This window comes from Quercus lobata, chromosome 5, assembly GCF_001633185.2.
Source record: "Quercus lobata isolate SW786 chromosome 5, ValleyOak3.0 Primary Assembly, whole genome shotgun sequence".
NCBI classification, from domain to species: Eukaryota; Viridiplantae; Streptophyta; class Magnoliopsida; order Fagales; family Fagaceae; genus Quercus; species Quercus lobata.
The window spans coordinates 5,149,814-5,176,351 of NC_044908.1; the positions used below are offsets into that span (position 1 = coordinate 5,149,814).

The window sequence follows — 26,538 nt, forward strand, 5'->3', positions numbered from 1 at the left end:
GCCTCGGCCATAGAGGAGGCTTTATTGCTCCCAAAAGATATGGCTGAGATAAAGAATATGAGGAAGAATCAAATCATCCTTGACAACAAACGATACTTGGGCATGGTGAGAAGCTGTCTTTTATACTGTGTCCTTCCATGACTGGTACTTACCGATGCGCACTTTTCATTAACTATAATGCTGCCATACCCCCCCCCCTCTTTTGCAGATCATCCAAAATACGTTCAAGCTAGACGAGATGCTCAACGCTTGCTCCGATCAGCTAGACGGCGAAAGGAAAAGAAGGGTAATGGCTGTACAGACCTTGTCCAAATCTGAACAGGATTTGATCGCTGCAAGGAAAAAATTACAGGTCGAAGAAAAAGCTCGCAAGGTTGCCGAATCGACCTTGGAGGGCTACCAGAAGCGGGCCGAGGAACAAGAGAAACTTCTGCGCGAGGCGAATGCCGAGCTGAAGAGGACTCAAGATCAAGCGCTTGTTCTTAAGAAGCACCTGGAAGAAACTCGGAAGCTAAGGGAGCTAGCCGAAAAGCTTAGAGAACAAGTTGAGAAAGCAAAAGATAAGTTCGACACGAATGAAGCAGAGCAGAGGGGCTACGAGATTGGGGTAGCTGAAACCGAGAAAGCTTTAAGAGCCGAGGTTCCAGAGGTGTGCCGCATCTACTGCGCTAGAACCTGGAGTGAGGCTCTCAACCGTATGGGGGTCGAAGCCTCGTCTGAGCTACGTAAGCCAGAGAACGTATATTATCCTGAAGCGATACGCCCCTCAGCTCTTCAACCATACCAGGCTGATATTCCTCCACCAGTTACTGACCCTATCGAGGAGGTTGTTCCACGCGCTTCCCCTCCAGGAGCTTCCCCAAATAACCCTACCACTGCTTCGAAGGCAGAGACGGCGTCACAGGGTTTTTAACAAGAACTGGACTCCACAATTCTATCACCCGGGGGTATTACCTATTGAAAGTAGGATGAGTAGATACTATTTTGTAACTTTAAACAAACATCTAATGGAGGGCTTTTTCGCTTACTTCCTTATCATTTTGACGGTTCCAAACTACCTTTGCACTTGTTTACTTTGTCGTCGTAATTTTGCATGAGCTCATTTTGACCACCTTTTTCATTGTACGCCAATCTTACATTCGAAGCTCTCTCTATCTGATCCCTCAGTGAATGTTCATAGGGCATTACTTTCATCAAGTTTATGATTTAGAATGCTATCACAGTTTTATTTATCATTTAATACTTTAATGTACAATTTAGAAGATCAATTTCTACTTTATTTGCGATCCGAGGATTCGGCAAAACTTAGCCTTTGTTCCGCATTTTAATATAAATCATAAGATGCTAATTTCCACTAAGTTTGCGATCCGAGGACCAGGCATAACTTAGTTTCTGTTTAACACCATAGTATGAATGATAGGATGCTAATTTCCACTAAGTCTGCGATCCGAGGACCTGGCGTAACTTAGTTTCTGTTTAACACCACAGTATGAATGATAGGATGCTAATTTCCACTAAGTCTGCAATCCGAGGACCTGGCGTAACTTAGTTTCTGTTTAACACCACAGTATGAATGATACGATGCTAATTTCCACTAAGTCTGCGATCCGAGGACCTGGCGTAACTTAGTTTCTGTTTAACAATTCAGCATGAATGATAGGATGCTAATTTCTACTAAGTCTGCGATCCGAGGACCTGGCGTAACTTAGTTTCTGTTTAACAATTCAGCATGAATGATAGGATGCTAATTTCCACTAAGTCTGCGATCCGAGGACCTGGCGTAACTTAGTTTCTGTTTAACAATTCAGCATGATAGGATGCTAATTTCCACTAAGTCTGCGATCCGAGGACCTAGCGTAACTTAGTTTCTGTTTAACAATTCAGCATGATAGGATGCTAATTTCCAATAAGTCTGCGATCTGAGGACCTGGCATAACTTAGTTTCTGTTTAACAATTCAGTATGATAGGATAGGATGTAAAATTTACAGGATGCACATTTGACGTAAGTTAAAAGAGAATACTTGAATTGAAACTTCTTACTAATAATAATACCTTCTGAGATTATTTACATTCCAAGGATGGAGTACAGGTTTCTCGTCTAGGTCCTCTAGATAGTAAGCCCCTATCCCTGCTACAGAAGTAATCCGATATGGTCCCTCCCAATTGGGTCCCAGTTTTCCCCAATTTGGATTCTTAGTGGTCCCCAGGACTTTTCTCAGCACCAGATCTCCTATGGCTAACGGCCTCATCCTCACATTGCTATCGTAGCCCTGCTTGAGTTTGTGCTGGTAGTAAGCTAGCCGAACCATCGCGCTTTCCCTTCGTTCTTCAATCAGGTCTAAACTTTTCTCCAACATCGAATCATTATTACTCGAAGAGAATGCACTGGTCTTTAATGTGGGGAATCCCGTTTCCAGGGGGATGACGGCTTCGGTCCCATAAGTCATGGAGAAGGGAGTTTCCCCTGTCGAACGTCGGGGTGTAGTCCGATACGTCCAGAGCACATGCGGTAGTTCTTCCACCCATTTTCCTTTCGCGTCATCCAGTCTCTTTTTCAGCCCATTGACGATGACTTTGTTAAAAGTTTCAGCCTGCCCATTGCCCTGCGGATAAGCTGAAGTGGAATACCTGTTCCTTATTCCCAGTTCCGAACAATATTTTCTAAAGGCATTGCTATCGAACTGGAGCCCGTTGTCGGAAACAAGAACTCGTGGGATTCCGAATCGCGTAACAATGTTTTTCCAGATAAACCTCTTCACATCTACATCCCTGATGTTCGCCAAGGGCTCAGCTTCAACCCATTTGGTAAAGTAGTCAGTGCCGACCAGAAGGTACTTCTTGTTTCCTATGGCTTTAGGAAAAGGTCCGACAATGTCCAGCCCCCATTGCGCAAAAGGCCAAGGGCTTGAGAGAGGGTTAAGAACTCCTCCCAGTTGATGGATATTGGGAGCATATCTTTGACACTGATCGCATTTCTTAACGTACTCCTGCGCTTCTCTATGCATATTCGGCCACCAATAACCTTGGGTTAGTGCTCGACATGATAAGGACCTTCCTCCTGTATGGCTTCCACAAATTCCCTCATGTAATTCCTCCAAGATTGATTCTGCTGTCTCAGGAGGCACGCAGAGCAAATATGGCCCAGAGAAGGACCGTCTGTACAGCTTTTTATCCTCGGACAACCAGTACCGAGGAGCTCTCCTTCGTACTTTCTTAGCTTCCACTTTATCCTCGGGCAATACGTCATTTTCGAGAAATTTTAATATGGGGTCTATCCAGCTTGGCGACAAATTCGCTTGACGGACTTGGCAAACCTCCTTTTCTGGTGACGTGGGAATACACAAGTCTTCGACGATAATCACCCGAGGGAGACTTTTTATTGAGGAGGTGGCAAGAGTCGCTAGGGAGTCAGCGTGGGTATTTTCACCTCGTGGAATATGTAAGACGTCGAAAGATTCGAATTCAGTTCGCATATACCTAACCCGGTCCAGATACCCTTGCATCCTTGGGTCTCTGGCCTCCAACTCTCCTGTTACCTGGCCAACGACTAGTCTCGAGTCCGAGAACAGTTTCACCGCCTTTCCCCCCATTTTATGGACCATGCTCATTCCCATTATCAAAGCTTCGTACTCTGACTCATTGTTAGTAGCCGAGAACCCCAGTCTTAACGATTTCTCGATGATGACCTCCTCGGGGGATATCAAAACCAATCCCAATCCAGCTCCCCGTTGGTTGGCAGCCCCATCCACGTATACTTTCTATACGGACCCTCTTTGTGCGGATATCGCGCCAACCGATTTTTCATCCATGTGATCTTGACTTCTACTAATTTCCTCAGGGCACTCGGCGAATTCAGCTACCAGATCGGCTAGGATTTGACCCTTTACAGAGGTACGGGGCAGGTACTTGATGTCAAAAGCACCCAGAATCGTACCCCATTTGGCAATCCTGCCGGTGTAGTCAGCACTTCTAAGTATGGACTTAAGAGGTAATTGGGTCAAAATAACCACAGTGTGCGCTTGAAAATAGTGCGGAAGTTTACGCGTTGCATGGACCACCGCCAGTATGGCCTTCTCTAATGATAGATATCTCACCTCGGCTTCATAGAGGGATTTACTCACATAATAAACTGGTCTCTGGACGCCGTTGTCTTCTCGAATCAAGACGAAACTAACTGCATGAGGGGCTACCGCCAAGTAGGCGTACAACACTTCGTCCACTTCAGGGCTAGACATGATAGGCGGTCTGGACAAATAGTCTTTCAACTATTGAAACGCTTTGGCGCACTCTTCGGTCCATTCGAATCCTTGCCACTTATGTAACAGCCGAAAAAAAGGACGACACCTTTCAGCCGACCTAGAAATGAACCTGTTCAACGCAGCAGTCATCCCGGTCAGTTTTTGCACTTCCTTTGGGTTCTGAGGTGCTTGCAGGTCGTTAATGGCCCTAATCTGGTCTGGATTCGCCTCAATTCCTCTATGGATCACCATATACCCCAAGAATTTTCCGGAACCTACACCAAAGGAACACTTCGAAGCATTCAAGCGCAACTTATGTTCTCTTAATATCCCGAAGATACTAGTGAGGTCTTCCACATGTTCGGACACTACTTTGCTCTTCACAACCATATCATCTATATAAACTTCAATATTTCTGCCCAGTTGCGGCTCAAACATTTTCATCATCATGCGTTGATAAGTGGATCCCGCATTTTTCAACCCGAAAGGCATCACCTTGTAGTGGTAGTTCCCAATAGGGGTCACGAAAGCAGTCTTTTCTTGATCATCGGCGGCCAACGGTATTTGGTGGTACCCTTGGAAAGCATCCAGGAAACTCATTCTGGGGTGACCTACGGTCGCATCCACCAACTGATCAATTTTCGGCATAGGAAATGGATCCTTAGGGCAAGCTTTATTAAGATCCGTGAAATCCACGCACACCCGCCATTTACCAGTCTTCTTCTTTACTACCACTGTATTCGCCAACCATTGAGGGTAAAAAATTTCCTTGATAGCCCCCGCCTGTTTAAGCTTGGCAACTTCGCTTCTAACTGCCTCGACATGCTCCTTTGATGGTCGCCGTGGAGGTTGCCTTTTTGGGACGACGGAAGGATTCACATTGAGTCGGTGACAAATGAAATTCGGGTCCACCCCTGGGGCCTCGTACGGGTCCCATGCAAAAACGTCTACATTGGCTCGGAGGAATTCCAACAAATCTGCTTTCTCCTGTGAAGGCAGATTGGCCCCAACCCGGAAGAACTTCTCTGGATCCTCAGCGATTACTGCCTTTTCCAGCTCTTCGCATTCTACCCCATTACTTGGCATTTCTAAGCCTAACGATGGGGGTTTTAACTGCTATAACTCATTGTCGGCGGTGGCCGAGGTTTCTGCTTCTGGCCGGTGCTGTATAGCCGCTACTTGACACTGCTGAGCAGCCGCCTGGTTCCCTACAATCTCCAGCACTTGGTCCCCGGACGGGTACTTCACCTTCTGATGTAAGGTAGAGGAAACCGCTTTAAGGGTATGAAGCCAAGGCCTGCCCATAATAGCCGTGTAGGGAGAAAAAACATTTACAACAATAAAATCCACCTCCACCACATCCGTGCCTGTCTGTACGAGCAGTCTAATTAGCCCCATAGGAATGACCAACCTTCCCTCAAAACTCACTAGAGGGGAGTTGTAAACTGTTAGGTCCTCTTGCTTCAAACCTAGCCCTTTGTACAAATCTGGATACATCACATCCACAGCACTTCCCTGATCAACCATTACTCTTCGGACATCGTATCCTCCAATCCTCAATGTTACTACCAAGGCATCCTCATGGGGCTGTATGGTCCCAATCAGGTCCTCATCCGAAAAACCCAAAATCAATGGGACGCGCCTCTTGGTTTTCTTTAATGCCGGAGAGTGGTCCTCGGCCTGGGGCCGGGACACCGACAATACTCTCGAGGGACAAGACCCAGTCCTTCCCGGGGCCGCAAAGATGACGTTAATCGTGCCCAGGGGGAGCCTTGATGAGGCATCTCCCTGCACCTCAGGACCTGATTGGTTCGCTCTTCCGCTGGAGTGGTCCAAGAGTTGCTTTAGTTTCCCTTCACGGACCAGTTGCTTCAGGTGATCCCATAAATTCCTACAGTTGTCCGTTGTGTGCCCATGATCTTGATGGTAATGGCAATACAAATTCGGGTTGCGCTTTCTAGGCTCCCCTGCCATCTTGTTCGGCCACTTAAAGAATGGCTCGTTCTTTATCTTCTCCAAGACCTGCTGAACAGGCTCTCTAAAGACTACGTTCACGGCCTGGGCATCCGTTGAGCCCGGCTGCCCAGCATAATCCCTCCTCGGTCGGCTGGCATTGTGACGATCCGGCCTGAAGTCCCTCCTCTCCTGAGGGACCATTTTAAGCTTTCCTTTCCCTTGAAGCTGATCTTCCTCTACCCTTTTGTACTTCTCTATTCTGTCCATCAGCTGGCGCACACTGATGACAGGTTTACCCGTCAAGGATTTCCTCAAGTCGTGGTCAGCCGGGAGACCGGCTTTGAAAGTGGTTATAGCCACGGAGTCATTCTTCCCCTCTATCTTGTTAAACATCTCCCAGTACCTATCTGAATAACTCTTGAGAGTTTCACCCTCTCGCATGGACAAGGTTAACAAGGATCCCAAAGGCATGGGAGTCCGGCTGCATGTAATGAAGCGTGCACCGAAAGCCTGAGTCAGTGCTTTGAAAGATCCAACAGAATTGGCCTTTAGACCATTGAATCACCTCATCGCCGTTGGGCCCAAACTTGATGGAAAGATTTTGCACATCAAAGCGTCATTTCGAGAGTAAATAGCCATCTTCTGACTGTAATAGCTCACATGTTCTACCGGATCTGAATGGCCATCGTACAGAGAGAATGTAGGTTGATGGAACCGCCGAGGATGGGCAGCGTCGTCTATTTTTCTCGTAAAAGGTGACTTGGAAATTTGACTCAAAACTTTGTTCATGGCATCGTTCCCCAGGCCCCTATTAATCGGACTTCTCCGCCTACGCCTATGGCGATGTTCCTCTTCGTGGGAGAAAGTCTCGCTTTGCGGCGTTTTCGACCTCCGCCTGTAGTTGGCTCCATCCGACTCGCCAGATGACAATTCAGAGCAGGTTGGGGAACGTTTCCGCCGTGCTTGGCATAACTCTCTCTTCAAATCCGCAATCTCACGTTGCAGATCCCCATCATGCTCCGCGTGGGAAACGTGACTCTTCCCGCGCGTATAGCTCCTCGTGGTACGAGTGGTATGTACACTCCCCTCCCGGACCTCCCTGCGTTCAGGACTCCTTCGAGGTCCACCATGTTGAGAGCCCCTCGACTCCGCCTGGTGCAGGTTGACATCATCCTGATGCAGCCCCACTGCGGGATGAGGTAGTTCCACTCCTTCCATCGAAAACGTTGTATCAGAGGTTATAAAAGCTAACACAAGCTCTTCCCACAGACGGCGCCAATTGTAAGGACACGATTTGGTAGCGAACCTGAACAGTATTGGGTTCGTACGTAAAAGGCCCAGACAATATTATTTGTAGAGCGTGGGAATAAAGAACTAGGTTAACTTTGGTCTCCCCTCATCAAAATTCTCCCTTCCGAACCTTAAAGGTTTCAAGTTTATCTAATGAATCTCTTCTTTAGTCAACAAGGCAACACTCTCTTCTCTCTTTTCTCTTCCTTTCACCTTCCTCTTTTTTCGTCTCCTTTTTTGGCGCTACTCTTTTTGTTTATATACTCCCCTTTGGGCTCCATCCTTACCGCACACGTGTAGGTTTGGTTCGGAGGATTTCTTTCTGTCCCATCTGGTATCTCCTGGAACTTCCTATGGGCAGCTGTAAGGCTGCTTCCTTACTGTTCAGGTATCACCTCCACATTAATGTGGCCAGAGGGTTGGTTGAGAAGTCATTAATGCGGAGGCAGCTGTAGTGACAGATATTTGTTTGCCTTATCTCTTCCATCATTAGTCGGTTACTCTTACCCTTTACGGTAACTTGACTCTGAGATCTGATCGCAGTTAGACTGCGTCCCGATCGTCCTCGGACGTTAACGTCCTCGAACGCATACTGCCGAGGATTATAATGTCCTCGGACGGGTACGCGTCCTCGGATGGGCCACGGGCCCAACAATCTTGAACCAATTCTGAGCCCTACAGGCCCATTAATCGAACGGTCCCCACCGTTACAAAGTTTAGTCTATAAATGGCTTGAATCTACTTAAAGAAAGCAAGTGTCGTGCCTTAGTCCAAATAGTATTGGTTTTATTTTTTAATCTAAAATAAATATTATTCTTTTTTTGAAAGAAAAATAAATATTATTCAGAAGTATTATTCAATTTCTCTTTATATTATTTCAATTATTATTGTGTTTGCACCAACAAAAAGTAATCATTACTAAATCACAAAAGAGAGAATCCATGGAACAAGTGGAGTACCGAAAAAAGCTGTATAGGAACTTATTCGAATTAAACAATAGCATGAATGAAATTAAATGTCCATTACTTAATTCCTAAGTTGATTATTTACTAACTCAACAAGTATAGAATAGGTAGAAAAAAAGTACGACACTAAAGAAAGCTGCTAGGAACTTATTCAAAGTATACATTTTCCTTAATGAAAAAATAGCATTATATAGCTCAAAAGCAATCCATTACTGAAGCAAGAAGAAAAGAATATATGACTTCATAAAAATTACATTGTTGCTTTAACAGAAAGAAAATTATCATTTCATGCTTCAAAAGTGATCAATTTTTAATAAGAACGAACAAAATTCTTGAAAAATTAGTACACCTAACAAAACCATACGAGAATAGAATGTGCTTTTCAAAACTTTTGGGCCCCATATTTAAAATATATATTTTCAAAAAAGGATTTTGGGGGCTCTAGAGCCCACAAAAAAACATGGATCTTTGGGTGAAGAGCTATTTATCCAATTAAAGGATTCGCCATTGACCTATTTATTTTTTCAAAAAATCTTTATCTCATCTATTAATTCTGTAACTCCAGCCTAGAATTACGAACCTAATTAATCAGATAAATTTTAGCAATAATTTCGTTAGGTCCATTGGGCCTATAAATAGATTTATTCAGACTCAACATGAGTAACAACGTTACTACACCAAAAAATTAAGCAACTGCAAGCATTTTTATACACTAAAAAATAGAGAGATTCTTGGCAGGGAAAGGTATTCTAGCTATACAATATTTGTTGGGCTATTGTATCCTGTGAGAGACAAGTCAGAAAATCTCTACACCGGTTACAAAGTTTAGTCAACCAAGGGTTTGAATCTCCTTAAAGAAGACGAGTGTCGCGCCTTAGTACAAATAGTGTTATGTCTTTTTTTCTTTTTTCTTTTTTATAATCCCAAATAAATAATATTTAAAAGTATTATTCAGTTTTTCTTTTTGTTATTTTTATTATTATTATGTTTGCACCAAAAAAAAGTGATCATTACTAAGGGTCCATTCGGATACAACTGAAAACTGAAAACTGAAAAATACTATAGCAAAATAATTTTTAAAGATGTGAATAGTATTGTGGGACCCATTTTTAATGAAAAAGTTGCTGAAAAGTGAGGTTTATGAGTCCTGTGAATAGTGCACGGGACCCATTGACTTACTAAAAAGGGTGAGAAAAGTCAAACTTTGTGGCTACTGTTTATGAATAGTGCATGAATAGTAGTCGTAAGTCTCACAAACGCGTGAAAAAAAAAAAAAAAAAAAAAACGCCAAACACAGACATACTGGGTTTTTCAGCCCAATCTAAACATAACCTAATTCAAAAAAGAAAGAATCCATGGAACAAGTGACGTACTGTAAAAAAGCTGTTCCAAAACTTATTCAAATTACACAATAGCATGAATGAAATTAGGCGGAAATCACATTTTGGTCCTTACATTTTCAACCGATTCCCATTTTGGTCCTTAGATTTTATTTTTACCGGTTTTAGTCCTTATACTAAAAAACACTTCCCGTTTTGGTCCTTGACGTTACATCAGAGATGAAAAATGCACGCATGACAAATGGTAGAATTAAAAAATATTTTAAAAAATATCAAAATATTAAAATAAAAAAAAAAAAAATAAAAAAAAAGCTCCTTTGCGCTGTGCAAAAAGCTTAACCGCATAACTCAGATGGAAGAAGCCATCGCTCAAGGCAAACTGATCAACAAGGAGCAAGAAGAAGTCCGCTCGTCTTAGCTCTCATCGATGAGCTAAACAAGCTCCGCCAGCCTCTTGCCCAAGCCGTCGCCGAAGAGCTCTCTCTATTGACCTATGATTACGTCACTGACGACGCCACTGATCTGCTCGGCGAGCAAGACATAATTCGATTTCGTTGCTCGGCGGCTTGTTGATGTCTCAGCCCGTCGATTCAAGCTTATCGCATAAGAATGCGTTGTTGCGTTGCATCGAGCACGCGAAGCTCTGGCTCGCTAAGTCCGATCATCCAGTACTCTGTCGCTGCATGTACCTACTTGAATCCATTGGTGCGTGCACGGTGGTATAGTTTGGAGGATGGCATGGATAAAAAAGTTGAAGGAGAGTTGAAGTTGGCTATTTGGATAGGTACTCAAGCTGATGAAGCATTTTATAAAGCATGGTGTTCAGATGCAGTTGGAGTTATCGGAACTGATGTTCTTGCCAATAGTTGTTCCAAGGTATACCTCTCTCCCAAGCTTTGGTATTTGAGGGTGAGTGTACTTGAAGCAATCGACTTGCAACCGATTGATAAGTGTGGGTGCCTGGAATAAGTAGAAGAAAAAGTACCACACTAAAGAAAGCCACTTGGAACTTATTCAAAGTAAAAATTTTCTTTAATGAAAAAATAGCATTACATATAAGCAATCCATTATGAATCAAGAATAATAGAATATATGAATTCATAAAAATTACATTTATGCTTTAATAGAAAGACAATTGTCATTATATGCTTCAAAAGTGATCATTTGTTAATAAGAAAGAACAAAATCCTTGAAAATTTGGTACACCTAACAAAACTATACAAGAATAGAATGTGCTTTTAGAAAATTTTGGGCCCAATATTTAAAATACATTTTCTCAAGAAAGGATTTTTGTGGCTTTAGAGCTCACAAAAAACATAGACCTTTGGGTGAAGAGCCATTCATCCACTTAAAAAATTAGCTATTGGGCCTATTTATTTCTACAAAAACTCTTTATCTCATCCATTAATTGTGTAACTCCAACTTATAATTATGGACCTAATTAATCAGATTAATTTGGGTAATAAATTCGTGAGGCCCATTGGGCCTATAAATAGACTCATACAAACTCTACACAATAACAACATTATTACACCGAAAAATTCAGTAATTACAAGCATTCGTATACACTATAAAATAGAGAGATTCTTGGCAAGGAATGGTGTTCTAGTCATACAACATTTGATAGGCTGTTGTATCCTAGAAGAGACAAGTTAGAAAAGGTCTGCACCAGTTACAAAGTTTAGCCAATCAAGGACTTGAATTTCCTTAAAGAAAGCAAGTGTCGTGCCTTGTGTTGGGTCTTTTTCTTTTTCTAAATCTCAAATAAATAATATTCAGCGGTATTATTCAATTTTTCTTTATGTTATTTCCAATATTATTGTGTTTGCACTAACAAAAAGTGATCATTACTTAATCACATATGAAAGAAACCATGGAACAAATGGTGTACCAAACAAAAGTTGTTTCGAAACTTGTTCGAATTACACAATAGCATGAATCAAATTAAATGTTAATTACATAATTCCTAATTGCTATTTACTAACTCAACAGGTATAGAATATGTAGAAAAAAAATACGACACTAAAGAAAGCCACTCGGAACTTATTCAAAGTAAAAAATTTCTTTAATGAAAAAATAGCATTCCATTACTAAATCAAGAAGAAAAGAATATATTTATTCTTAAAAATTATATTGTTGCTTTAATAGAAAGAAAGTTATCATTACATGCTTCAAAAGTGATCATTTTTTAATAAGAACGAACAATTATTATCAAAAAAAAAAAAAAAAAAAAAAACTATACAAGAATAGAATGTGCTTTTCAAAACTTTTGGGCCCAATATTTAAAATACAGTTTTTTCAAAAAAAGGATTTTGGGGGCCCAAGAGCCCTAAAAAAAAATGGACCTTTGGGCCAAATAATTCGGGGATGTTGCTGATTTTTAAAGAAATGGATGAGCTTTCGGCCCATTTTCTAAAATTTTCCTATGACTGTATCCTCGCGGAACGGTGAGTTGAAATCCATGTTGAAGATTGCTAACTGAACTTAATCCTATGACTTTAAACTCAGCTTTATCCTATGAATTTCTGTTCTAGATTTCTAACTTTTCTCAAAGCTCTTCTTCCGAAAAATTACTGCATCTTCGTTTTCTTCATTTCACTAGGTTTATGTTTTCAAACAAAGGAACACCATATTAAAGCAAGAATGTCCCTCCTCATTTGGGAGAGAAGTATGGATTATAGCAAGAAGAAAAGGCTACACCGGTTACAAAGTTCAGCTAACCAAGAGCTTGAATCTTCTTAAAAAGAGTGAGTGTCACGTCTCAATCCAAATAGTGTTTTCTTGTTTTTCTAATTTCAAATAAATAATATTCAGAACTCAGAAGTATTATTAAGCTCTCTTTGTGTTATTTCCATTATTATTATGCTTGCACCAGCAAAAAGTGATCATTACCAAATCACAAGGGAGAGAATCCATGAAACAAGTGGCATAAATAAATAAATAAATAAATAAATAAAAAGGCTGTTTGGGAACTTATTCGAATTACACAATAGCATAAATCAAATTAAGGGTCTGTTTAGATGTCACTTATTTTATTGAAAACTGAAAACTGAAAACACTGTAGCAAAATAATTTTTAAATATGTGAATAGTGCTGTGGGACCCATTTTTAATGAAAGTTTTGTTGAAAAAAGAGGTTTGTGGATATTGTGAATAGTGCACGGGAACCACTGAAACTCAGTTAACGCTTTTCTCAACCAAAAAAAAAAAAAAACGCGAAACGTGAAACATGAAACGCAGATGCAATCAGCACTATCCAAACACATACTAAATGTCCATTACATAACTCCCAATTGATAATTTATTAGCTCAACAAGAATAGAATAGATAGAAAAAAAAGTACGACACTAAAGAAAGCCACTCAGAACTTATTGAAAGTAAAAATTTTCTTAATTGAAAAAGAGCATTACATAACTCAAAAGCAATCCATTACTGAATCAAGAAGAATGGAATAAATGAATTCAATAAAATACATTGTTGCTTTAATAGAAAGAATATTATCATCACATGCTTCAAAAGTGATCATTTTTTAATAAGAAATGACAAAATCCATGAAAAATTGGTACACCTAACAAAACTATACAAAAATAGAATGTTCTTTTAGAAAATTTTGGCCCAATATTTAAAATACATTTTTTTCAAGGAAGGAATTTTGGTGCTTTAGAGCCCACAAAAAAACTTGGACCTTTGGGCTGAATAAATCGGGGATTTTGCTGAGTTTTAAAGGAATGGATGGGCTTTGGGCCCATTTTAAAAAAATTTCCTCTGACTATATCATCTAGGAATGGCGAGTTGGAATCCATGTTGGAGATTTCTAGCTCAACTTTATCCTATGACTTTCTGTTCTAGACTTTCTAGCTAATTCTTCTTCTGAAAAATTACTGCATCTTCGTTTTCTTCATTTCACTATGTTTATGTTTTCAAAGGAACACCATACTAAAGCAAGAATGTCCCTCCTCATTTGGGAGAGAAGTATGGATTATAGCAAGATTCCATATGATGTTACCGTCACCTAATGGAAAGATAATGGTAACTTGTCAAATGGCTCTACGTCATCATAGTAGCCTCGGTTTCATCAATTACCATGTCAGTATTTTCTATTCATGAAATGATGATAATGATGTTTTTGAAACTTTTTAAAAGGTGAGGACCATTTTGAAACAATGGTCAAAGGTTTAGGATATAATATGCAATTTAATCTCATCTTTTTATTTTTTAACATTTCCTGTAAAAAAAAAATTAAACAAAAAAAGTATAAATTTACGTACTACTGAAGGTATAAATTACAAGCTTTTATATTGCTTGGGACATTCTCCCAACCAAAGACAAACTCAACAGTAGGTAGCCTTAAGCAGACATGTCGTGTGTCCTATGTAATCAAGCAATGAAATTAGTCAACTACATCTTTGTCTCATGCCCATATAGAACCATCATTTGGTCTCTCTCTCCATGGCCAATCCTCAGTAATTCACTTGTTATAGTGACTCCAAGTGATCTAGTAAAATATGTCGTCTTTCCACAATGATATTTGAAGATTCCTACTACTGGACGTCACAAATTCAGTCTTTTTGCTACTATTTTGTTTGACATTATTTGGAGATTCCGTAACCAAACCATCTTTGTTGAGCACATCCCAAATCCTACAAAAGTTGCTAAAATGATTATTAAAAAAAAGGATTATCCTGACCACTTGTCAGCTTTGTCCTTATTGGTATCATGTATCAACCTTAAACTTTTGCCGGTGTCCTTTATATTTATGGCCTGTTTGGATGTTTAAAAAAGGAGGAGGAGTAGAGTAAAGAAAGGGAGAGTAATTTAATTATCTTGTTTGAAAGTATTTTAAGGAAGGAGCAGGAAGGGATTTGGAGGGATTTGGAGAGATTTGAAAAGGGTTTCAATTACCTTTAACCCCTCATTTTTAATTCTCCCAAATTGAAGAGAGTTGGAGGGAGAATAGAATAGATAAATTATTGACCAAATAAATTCCCCAATTTATCATTTCTAAATTAACAAAATTATAGACCAAAAAATTAACACAGATCCTTCTTTTCTTTTCTTTTTTTCAATAACTACTAATTAAAAAATTATTTCCTCAGTAACCAAACTGACGATCAATTATTTGACTTTGAAAACTTTTCAAAGCATATCATCAGGAATCAAACACAGCACTAGGTCCAGGTCATATTTATGAAATGGCAAAGTGCAGGTTTTTCAGTACATATTTATCAAATGGCTGTTGTGCTTTTTGATTTGTTTGATCGTCAGTCTAATCGATTTCTACAACAATATCTCCGTCGAAAATTTTCAACTAACCCATCAGTCAACTCACCAATCACTCAATGTTACATTGCTCTCTCCTATATATAAATAAGACAATTTTTGGTGAACCATCTTAGGAATATTTTCGCTCTCACAAAGCTTGAAAATTTCCGCAACACTATTTTTTTCTATTTTTTGTCTCATTGTTTTTCATCTCTAGCCATTTCACGCATTGTTGATCGGTTTCATCATCACCTCTAACATGACGTTGGAGAGCAGGTCAATTTTATTTTATTTTTATTTTTTCTTTTGATTCGGTTCTGTTTGGTTTGATGGAAACTGTAAAAATTTTCCCAAAAAAAAAACTGATAACTTGAATTAATATTGACATAGAATGTTATCAGAAATTGAGTTTTTATGCTCAGCTGAGTTATTGTTGAAATGTGGAAATTGAAGGGAATGGTGAAATGTGGTGTAGGTATGGGATGGCATTTTCTTGGCATCCAAACAGCGAAAGAACAAATTTAAAAAAAAAAAAATTGCTTAATTAATTAGATAAAAAAAAAAAAAAAGAGTTTCAAATAGGGGTAAATTTGTCTATTTAAATCATTTCCTCTCATTTTCATCATAATTTTAAAAACATCCAAACAAGAGAAATGACTAATTACTCCCTTCCCCATTACTAATTTTAAAAACATTCAAACAAGGTGGAGGATAACCATTCTCCTCTACTCTCCTCTCCACTACTCTCCTCTCCTCTGCTCCCCTCTATTCTTCTCCCTCTCTAAACTTCCAAACAGGCCATTAGGTTGAGTGAAGGTCAACTTCAATGTTACCATATGACCCCATGCTTCTTTCACTACTACTGGGCTTCCTTCACTACTGCTGGGTGCTAGAATAATTTTGGGGATGTTGTGTTTGCCCACTCAAATCTCTTCCCCGGTTCCTTCTATAGTTTCGATTCAAGGCGAAGCCTATATAGCTAGCTTTTCAAGCAATAAAACTCACTGTCCACTACAAATTCCAAGATGTTCGAAGGAGATTTAAAAGGATTCATTGAAGCTTTTTTGCAACTGCATTCCTCTCCCCCATGGTTTTTAGTTCCTGTCTTCTCTGATCAAAAAACAGTCTTGGGCTACTTGCCTTACTGGGATTTTATTTTTCTCTAGTAATAATAATTGCGTTTTTGTCTTATAATGTGCCTCGTTAGGCTGACTCTTGTAATTAGGAAGGGCCATCTCCATCTGCTCTCTTCCTTCTTGGATTCTTACCCCAAAGTTAAAGATGGGTTAATGGCCTCTCATGTGTCTCTTTAATATAATATTATTCATAAAAAAAGTTACAAGATTTTATGGTCAAGTGAGCAATTTAAAAATGACCCCAAATTTAAAAAGTGTATAATGTATTTAACTTTTATATTTTTTGCTATTATATATGAGCGGTAATTTCATGGATATAAGTATCACCATACTTGCTTAAATATACTAAATTGGCTTTAATATGTCTAACATGAAAATCACCATTCGTTGGTGTACTCCAAATCTATATGCATAAATATTTGCAATAGGGATCCATTCCCTGGTTTTAGGATTTGAAAGTCATTGTACTTGTTTGCTCTTCGTTAACATATTTTGTAAAGTTCTAATTTACAACTATGTGCTTTGTTGGTTTTATTTTGTGCCAAATTTGATTGTAATTTCATTTAATCTGTTGTATCCTGTATTTATTGTGGGATTTAACTGTAAGGGTTGTCTGATAGAGAGAGAGTGTGAAGACTTAAGCTATTGAAGACAAAAGGGTTTTCACGAGTAGGTCGCGACTAAGCATCCCGCGAAATGATGCATGTGCCCTGCACATGACTGGATTGCGAAAAGTCAGGACAAATGGAGACAGCTGTGTTTCGCGAGTATCTCGCGGGTAAGGCCTTCCCGCGAAACATTCTGTTTTGCCAGTCTGTACTATCTGATACACACTTTTTGTACCCACACTATATATACCCACATTACCAAAAACTTTGAGAGTTAGAGATTGCTCTACCCACATATCTCTACACATTTGCTTGTGGATTTCCTCTACTCCTGCCTCACCATTTCCATATCATTGAGAGGTTGATAGCCCAAACACTTACCACACCCTTTCAGAGTGTCAAGTGAGAACTTGGTGCTGTTGGGAAGTATTGGAAGAAGCCAAGGATGGCAGATGCAACATGGAGCTTGTTGAGGGATATAAGGTTGAATTTAATCTACCATCTTGTTGGCTTTATTCCATGCCAATTTGTTTGTAATTCAGCACTTAGAAACCCTTTATTTAGGTAGTGACAGTTTTTAGACCGCTTAAACAATTGATTAAACCTAGATAATTAGCTAAGTTGTTACTTAGTCCAATTAAACAAGTCTAGGTTATCACAATAATAAAGATCAAATCATGCAAAGCAGCGGAAAATAAATAACACACGATATGATCACCCAGGAAACCAAACCGGTAAAAGCCTGGGGAGGATTTGACCTAGCTATCCTCAAGGTAAACTTGAATCCACTATCAGAAAGAATCAAAGTTCATACAAAAGGACTTACAAGCACCCCCGCTCGACTTCCTAATGCTACCAACTAGTAGAACTAAAGACACGACCACGTGCAAGTTCCGAATCCACGGACTCCTTCTTTCTTTGGATTCCCACCAGCTACAAGCACCCCCGCTTGTGTATTCTTTAAGTTTTAATGGCAGCAACTGTTTTGATCATCAAGGTGAGAGAATATCTCCTCCTTAAAAACCCTAAGTTTGTGTAAAGGAAAGCTCCTCTAAATCTCACAAGAGATTTACACAAACCGCAATATGAGCAACCTTTAGAGAGCCTTTGGGTACAAAACCCTAAAAATAAAAAGAGGCACAAGAGGCACTCTAATCTCTCTAAAAACAACTTTAAAAAACGTTCTAGGGTTTCCCTTATATATAGGAGAGTTTTACTTGAACCCTAATACGTTTAAGTAGAGTTTGGGCTGAACTGGAACTCTGCAAAAAAATAAATCTGCACGTGGTTCGATCGATCGAGCTTTGCAGATTTAGTCCAATAAATTCTACAATCACTCGATTCCAATTTCACAAATAAACATACTTTGAGCAAGCCTAAACCTAGACCCTATGTTTTGATCATGGTTTGCCAACATAATACAAATTGAAGTTCTAATACATTAGTTCCTAATTTCTTAGAACCTAAGAATCTCCCCCTTTGGCAATCCGTGACAAAAAACATCACAAACATGAAATGCTCAAAGTTACAAATAGCCCAAAAACAATTCAACCTAACTACTATCTATCAGTTGCAAGTGTAGACAGCAGCATGATTGAATCAACCTGTATATTTCCTGAAACACTCAACAAACGCATAAACGCATGTGTGATAGAAAAACAAAAACAGTAAATCAACAAATATGCAATCTAACTCTCCCCCTAAGTTAGATACATCAAAAACAATGTTATCTCCCCCTAAACAAAACAAACAGGTCATCTATTTCTCCCATTTTTTGTCACGTATTGACAAAGACTACCCAATCAGAAGGTAGACAGAAAACATACGCAAGAAAGTAAGAGAAAATAGGGACAACTCCCCCTATGAAGAGCAAAAACTCCCCCTATGAACCACAAAGGTTAAAAAAAATTTCTACCCCTTATAAAAATAGGAAAAACAAAACAAGTTTTGAGAAAAACAATTTTTGGGAAAAATAAAGGAGTTAGGGATAAAGAAAAAGACACAAACCCAATTTAAAAAAAAAAAAAAAAAAAAAAAAAAAAAAAAAAAAAAAAAAACTAAGTTGAGGACACACATGAAGAAAAAATATTCTCTCTTTCAATAAAAAAGCAAACATGGCATTATGTGACCCATAAACAGTTGCATGAGTAGAGAAAATATTTGCACATTGATTATCCATCATATCTCTTAAGAAAATAATTTTCTACAATTCACATATAAAAATAGCATATACTAGAAAGTACATAACTCAAAAATTAATCAATCAATTTTTAAATCAAGTTGAGTACTCAATTTAGCAAAGTGTATGCATGTTATGTATGAGAACAATGAGAGATATGACTGCAAAACTGCAAGATGGATACGGCAAATAATGCAATGCATCTGAATCCTAAACATAAATGATGCAAAAAAAATTTTAATTAATTTGTCCTTAAAACTCAAACTTTAAACATATTTTGCATCAAAATCAAGGAACTTTAATTTGGGATGGCCACAACAAGATCACACACAATATAATGTACCAAGTTTAACAAAGAATAACTTGTGTAGTGTGTGCAACTAGCAAAAGCTTGAGATATATGTGAGGTGATATGTGAATAGCAATCTATCACAAAGTCTACAAAATTCATCACATAGAATTTAAAAGAGACTATCACCTAAAGAGTTACATCATAAAACTCCCACATCTCCTAGATCATAAGCTTGCAATCATGTAAGTTTCTTGTATTTATGCCTCATAATATACATTCCAATTTTAAGTTTATGTGAGTTTGGCATCAAGCCTAATAGTACACACCAATTGGATTTTAAGGAGTAAGCACTTTTACCGAGGCTTCACCTTATGTTCTTTTTGTGCATGTGCTACACTTTCTCGAGCACAAAATCTTATGATATGCACTAAGGTGTTCATGATTGGCTAGTAAACAGTGGTGAGATGGTTATTTATGCCTTTCTCAAAAAGTTCAAGTCTGACAGTCAAAGACATGTGACTTCAAGATCAAGACAAAGTGATTAAAACCATAAACATCTTTTCCATACAACATGCACTACAAAACTTCAACTAGTAAAGTGCAATAAGTAAGCTCATCAAAGCTAAACAAGGTACATAAACTTGTTATGTAAAGATAATATGGTCAATCCTTGATTATAAATCCAAGATATGAAATACAAAACAAAAAAATCTTTTTGGTTTTAAAAAAATTTATGACAAAAAACAAAAAACACACATTATGCTAAATGATCAATGCAAATGCAATGCATGATAGTGCTTAACTAAGTTATAGAGGGTACACAAACAAGAAATATCAATTTCTTAATTAACCCATGAGTATATGTACAAACTAGTACATACTCACATAAAATCAAAAATAGCTTTCAAGTTTCTCCACAATGTCAAGCATGTTCTAAATCAAGAGAGATATCATAATTCATGTAATCCTCAAAACAAATAAAACAAGACACAAAATAAAATATTTTTGTCTTTTTGAAAATTTTTCAATGTTTTTGGATTTTTTTTTATTAAATAAAAAAATATTCTAAAAGAAACAAAACAACCAAAAAAACAAAAACAAGACATGTCCATAAACAGTTGAAAGAATTAAATCAGGAACAAGTCAGCAACACTCACTTTAGAGAATCTTTTCTCACCCATCTAGCACGAGTCTTCGGCTTTGTAGGTGAAAATCCATGTGAAGCAGAGTGTATTTGCGGGATTACACCAATTTTCTGAGACAGATTGAAATTCTACAAATTCTTTTCACAAGCCAACAAGCTTAAATTTTTCAAAATAATATGAAACAATTTATATGGACTTATGGCATGAGAAATATCATCACATATCCTAGATTGAAACACAGAATGCTTAAATTTTAGTTTATGACAATTAGGACGAATGTGACCATGGACACCACAAAAGTGACAAATAGGAACAAATTTAGGAACATCAGTATTCCTAACAACAAGTCTAGTCTCAGATTTTAGTTTTTACCTTAACAAAGAACAATTTGGTCTAATATGACCAACAACACCACAAAGGTGACAAGTAGGCACAAAAACAAATTTATTATGCTCTCTAACAGTAGGTTTAGACATAGGTTTAGAAACATCAGCGTCAATATCAGAACTTTTACCTTTGTATAACCTAGCAAAATAAGCCTTTTCTTTATTATTCCTCTTGAAAGGAGGGATATAAACTTTCTCAGTTTTAAGCTTAAAAGAAACAGAAATACTTCTATTATCAACAGTAGACTTGGTACAAGTCAAATTTTCAATTTTAGTTTTAGATTCAACTAACTCTTGTTCCAAGTTTTTCATCTTCTCATCTTGAGAGGAAATTTGATTTCTCAAAAATTCATTCTTTTTATTAGATTCATCTAATCTAACAACCAATTCCTCTTTTTCAAGATTAGCCAAATTTAACTCTTCCTTGAATTTCTTAGCAATTTTCATAGATTTCAATAATTCCTTACGAAGAGTTTCACAGGCATCAATAAAATCAGCAGAAGCATGAGCAGAAATATGATCAGAAAGGCACTTCAAATTATCCATGACAACAACGGTCAAGGATCAGCTCTTAGATCTAAAGGTCTAAAACAAAAGAGCAACCCGCTCTGATACCACTTGACAGTTTTTAGACCCCTTAGACATGAAGTATCAGGTTGAGCTTAAAAAACCTTGAAAAGAGAAGAGCTCGTCATCTTAAAAAAGGAAGAGCTAGTCAGGAAGATCCCAGCAATAAAAAGATTGGGGTATGTGACAAAATAATATCGTCATTTAAGGTAACACATTTATCTCTGTATCTTTAATATTCGTCTATAAAAATTTACACCTAGTAAAGTTTCATGCAAAAATATATGCATTACCAGACAGATCATGAAAGAGGTAAAACTCTAGGATGACAAGGAAATAAGAAAAAGGTCCACCTAGGCTATTGGTAACTTATTATTTATATATGAATTGTTCTAAAATTCTTGTTTAACCAAGTCTTAGCAAGTGCATGTGATACTTAATATAGATATCAACATGGCCTCAAGAAGGTCCAAAATGACATAGCGTCAAGGAATCTTTCTAGCAACAAGTGACAAGATTCCTTAAATGGATGTAAGTCACCAAAAAATGGCTAAGTGGTAAGATTTCGCCAAGACGAATGTAAATCATTGACGAAGCCTAAGTGATAAGATTCCTTAAATGAATGTAAGTCACCAAAACATGGCTAAGTAATAAGATTCCGCCAAGGACGAATGTAAATCACTGACAAAGCCTAAGTGACAAGATTCCTTAAATGGATGTAAGTCATCAAAAAATGGCTAAGTGATAAGATTTCTCCAAGACAGACGTAAATCACTGACGAAGCCTTAAATGGATGTAAGTCACCAAAAAATGGCTAAGTGATAAGATTCCGCCAAGATGGATGTAAATCACTGACGAAGCCTAAGTAACAAATTTCTTAAATGGATGTAAGTCACCCAAAAATGGCTAAGTGATAAGATTCCGCCAAGACGGATGTAAATCACTAACAAAGCCTAAGTGACAAGATTCCTTAAATAGATATAAGTCACCCAAAAAAAAAAAAAATGGACAAGATTTTGCTAGATCGATGTAAATCCCTGAAGAAGTCTAAATGGCGAAGCTCCATAACTGGATGTAAGTCACCTAAAAGTGGCTAAGTGACTAGAATTCCCTTAGACGAGTGTAAGCAAACAATGATTCTCACACAAACGTGACAACCAGAAAATGAATGAAAGAAGAAGCATCGAAGTGATCAAAAATGGTCATCCAAAGAAATCATCTCACCCTTCAGCAGTGATAAAAAACGGTCTTCCAAAAAAATCACCTTACCCTTCAGCAGTGATAGAAAATGGTCAGCCAAAGAAATTCGCTTGCTCTTCAGCAGTGATAAAAAACGGTCGTCCAAAGAAATCACCTTACCCTTCAGTGGTGATAAAAAAATAGTCGTCCAAAGAAATTAGCTTGCTCTTCAGCAGTGATAAAAAATGATCGTCCAAAGAAATTAGCTCATTTTCAAGATCAAGCTATGATCCCTCGAACATCCAAAAAGACCTTCAAAAGGCATATACTAAACAAGTCAAGAAGCCTAAATCTAAACAAGTCAAGAATATTCCCTAAGCCTGACCAGCATAAAGCAAAATCAGACTTGGGAATGGAGGGCAACTGATGAGTCTAGAAAAATCATTAAGGTCGTCCATTAATGTGGACAACCTTGCATCATTAGTAGACCATCAAAGACAACTTCTCAACGCATTCAATAACGACCATCAAAGGTCTTAAACTCTCATCAAGACAAAAAAAAAACATTACAATCAAGGTAATAATCACCCTAATTTATGTACAACAAGTACCTAAGTCACCTATAAAAGGGACAATCGGTTTCACTAGCTAAGGTATGTCAAAAGCCACTACAAAATGCTATCTATATACAAAAGATATGGGCTGATACTAACTTAAGCATCGGGGGCTCCCCCACCAGGCACAATCCGGTAGTCTCTTCGATCGACTTTCTTTATCTTACAGGTCCTACAAGATTGTCTAAAGCTCTAGATTGGATGAGTGATCCAACTGAGGATTTTGGCATCATCAAATATTATATTATTTGCATGAAATGAAATGTTTATATCTATGCATTTTGGCAGTTCTAGAATCTTATAACTTATATAGTTATTATAATTTAATTGTTACCATAAGTGGTAAGAAGGCATTCAAACTCTAATTCTACTTATACTAAAACCAAAATTCCTCTAAATTACAAAGTTCTTGATTATAATCTTATTAAATATAGCTAGAGTGTGCATGGGTTGGGTTGGAATGCTTTTTTAATCCAACCTAAACTTGTTGGATTGAAAAATTTCCAACCCAACCTAAATCTATTACATATGTAGGAACCTACCTAATCTAATCCACGTGGATATATCGGATCGTGTCGGTGGGTTGTGCTTAAATATTTCATGCATTGTAACAAAATAGATTTTCAATAATTGTTTACTAATTTTTTAATAAGTTATTACAATTCACATAATATACCTAAATTACATTAAAAAATTTTAAAATTTATCAAAACTAATTATTAAAACAACAAAATAAATCATTTTAGGAAATTAAATATAAGGGTAATAAAATAAACTTATATATATATTAGAGATCAGGTAGCTTAAAAAAACTATCAACCTGAACTCAACTCAACTCAAGACTCAAAATAAAATTTTAATTGAATCCAAACCATTAAACCATGAATAACCAACCCAACATCAACAAGTTTTTTACTCTTCCTTTTTCTTTTTTCATTTCATAGTGTTTAGGAATAAGTAAAGTGATGCTAGGATATTGTAAATTTTACAGCATAAGCCTCACAAACAAAAAAGTAATTCAAACATTTATTTATTTTGGTGTTTAAGTAGCATGCCATCAATAATATTCTTGCCTTGCTGTACATTTTTTGGAAAAAGCAAAGTTATCTTTATTTAGCCTTCAAGTTTAGCAATCTTTGCATTTATATCTAGGTATTAATTAATTGTCATGCTATAATACTTAATAATAAATACATTTATTTCCATATATCAATGATCTATATTTAGGTCTTGCACTAATAATTATCTATGTTAAATAAATTTATATGGTTATTATTTTTTCATGAAGGGAGATGTTAATGGAAGCCCTTAGAGTATTGGTTCACAATCTATTTAAAGAAATTTTTTATGGGAAATGAGGAAAAAAAGATTAATATTTTGACAGTTTTTTTTCATTTTCCATAAAAGTGGCATCAAAACTTTCTTAATATGGATTGTTAACCATTACTCTAAGGGCACTCACTAGTATGACCATTTGATGAAATATACACACACTTGTTTAAAACTTTTGAAAATTTCAATATAAAATATAAATAAATTTCTTTAGATATATTTCAAATATAAATATGAAACTTGATAGTTATGATAGTTATTACAAAACATTTATTTTGATTGTGTTTGTATATGAAGTATTAAATATGATAATAATGGCATTTAATAATATCTATTTATTTTGTCATTTTTTTTACAGCCACACAATATCTTCATTTGACCTTCTACTTGAGCAAAACTTTGCATCTAAGTCAAATGAATAATTCATTGTCATGTGTTAATAAATACAAGCATTTATTTGTATTACTATTGTATTACTTATTAATAGGTGATGCAATAGTTATTTATGTAAAATGAATTTATATGGTTATTTTAAAAAATTTATACCAAATACACACACACAGATATATATATATATATATATATATATATATATATTAAGAACCTACCAAGAGCAACTGATTAGCACCTCTTGACATTTTCAACAAATACATCCAAGATTTTCATGTTTTTCCTTTCACGTTGTAACTATCGAATTATTTAAAATAAAAATATATACCTGTAAATTATAAAGAACGTTACTATGGATGTCTAAGTTTGTGCCAAATGTCACTCTCCTTTTAATGAAAAATATAATACTCTTCATTTAGTCTTTTACCTAAGAAAAACCTTTATATTTATGGAAACAGTTTGATTAATTGTTATTTATTAGTAATATGAAAGCATTTATGGCCCTTTATTACTATTTATTAATGGCGCACTTATTATTATAATTTTATATAGTAATTTTTAAAGAATTAATGTAAGAAATCATTTTATTTGAAATACTTTTTAATAAAAAATATTATGATTGATTTGGCATATGAGATTTTTACTGACTTTTTTTATTTATTTTTTTTTTTTTATGTTACACATTTTTTTGTTTAACAAATAATTGAAATGAAGACTAACAAAGGGCCAAAGAGAATTTCATTAACACATGCAATTAAGAATATAAAGAATAATTGTGTGCTTAAGTTATTGTTTGTCACCACCACACGCTTTTGGTGCGGTGGTCATTCTACAAGTATAAATGCTTGTAAAGTGTGGGGAGTAAGGGCCGGAGTTCAAGTCTCCAGGAGGGAGCTTCACACACATATATACTTAGATTAGGTTAAAGTAGAAATTCTATCTTGTTTGTCAAAATAATTAAATATTCAAGAATTTACTCGAGCAATATGATCATGTCATGTTGTTAATTATATTAATCTTGGCATGGAACATATTTGTTTTCCATGCCAACCTATCTTAGTGGAAAATAACTCTGTCTCATGCCAACCTTATATATTATAAATAGGAAGCCAAAAGATATGTGAATCAACAATATCATTCTTGACAAAGAACTTAAGAAAAAAAGGAAAAAAAAAAATGGCCTCTCCAATTAGTTGCCTATCAATCTTGATAATCCCTCTACTAGTCACCTCTCTTTTCTACCATGTTTCTAATGCAAATTAAGCCCTTCTTGAAAAGGTTTGCAAAAAGTCCATGGACTATGATTTTTGCATGTCAACTTTACTTTCAGACCCAGAGGGTCTTACAAATGTTCTATATAGGCTAGGACTCGTTTCTACTTCTGTGAGCTTGAAGATAATATCACATGTCAATGGTGAAATCGGAAATACTCTTATAGGAAACACAGACCAAACGTATAGGACTCGAATTTTGAATTGCCAAACCGATATAGATGAAGTATACGACAAAATGGAACTTGCAAGAAACGCTGCAGGTACACAATCCTATGTGGAAAAGGCAACTATACTTACATCTGCACAACAGAAACTTACAAAATGTAATAATCAATTTCAGAGCTCACCAATATCAAAGTACACTTCCAAAATAGCGAAGGTGATC

At 36.9% G+C, this 26,538-nt stretch overlaps 1 protein-coding gene across 1 annotated transcript; it reads right to left on the minus strand.

Annotated features, from left to right (window-relative positions):
• Nucleotides 1–5,355: 5,355 nt before the first annotated feature.
• On the minus strand, nt 5,356–6,213 carry LOC115989844. The gene has a single exon (XM_031113723.1). It carries the CDS (start codon nt 6,211–6,213, stop codon nt 5,356–5,358), a length of 858 nt encoding a protein of 285 aa, XP_030969583.1.
• Between the last annotated feature and the right edge of the window lie 20,325 nt (nt 6,214–26,538).

Bases quoted from the DNA above. Each gene is read 5' to 3' on its own strand.
- LOC115989844 (XM_031113723.1), bottom strand. From the start codon at position 6,213: ATGGCAGGGGAGCCTAGAAAGCGCAACCCGAATTTGTATTGCCATTAC.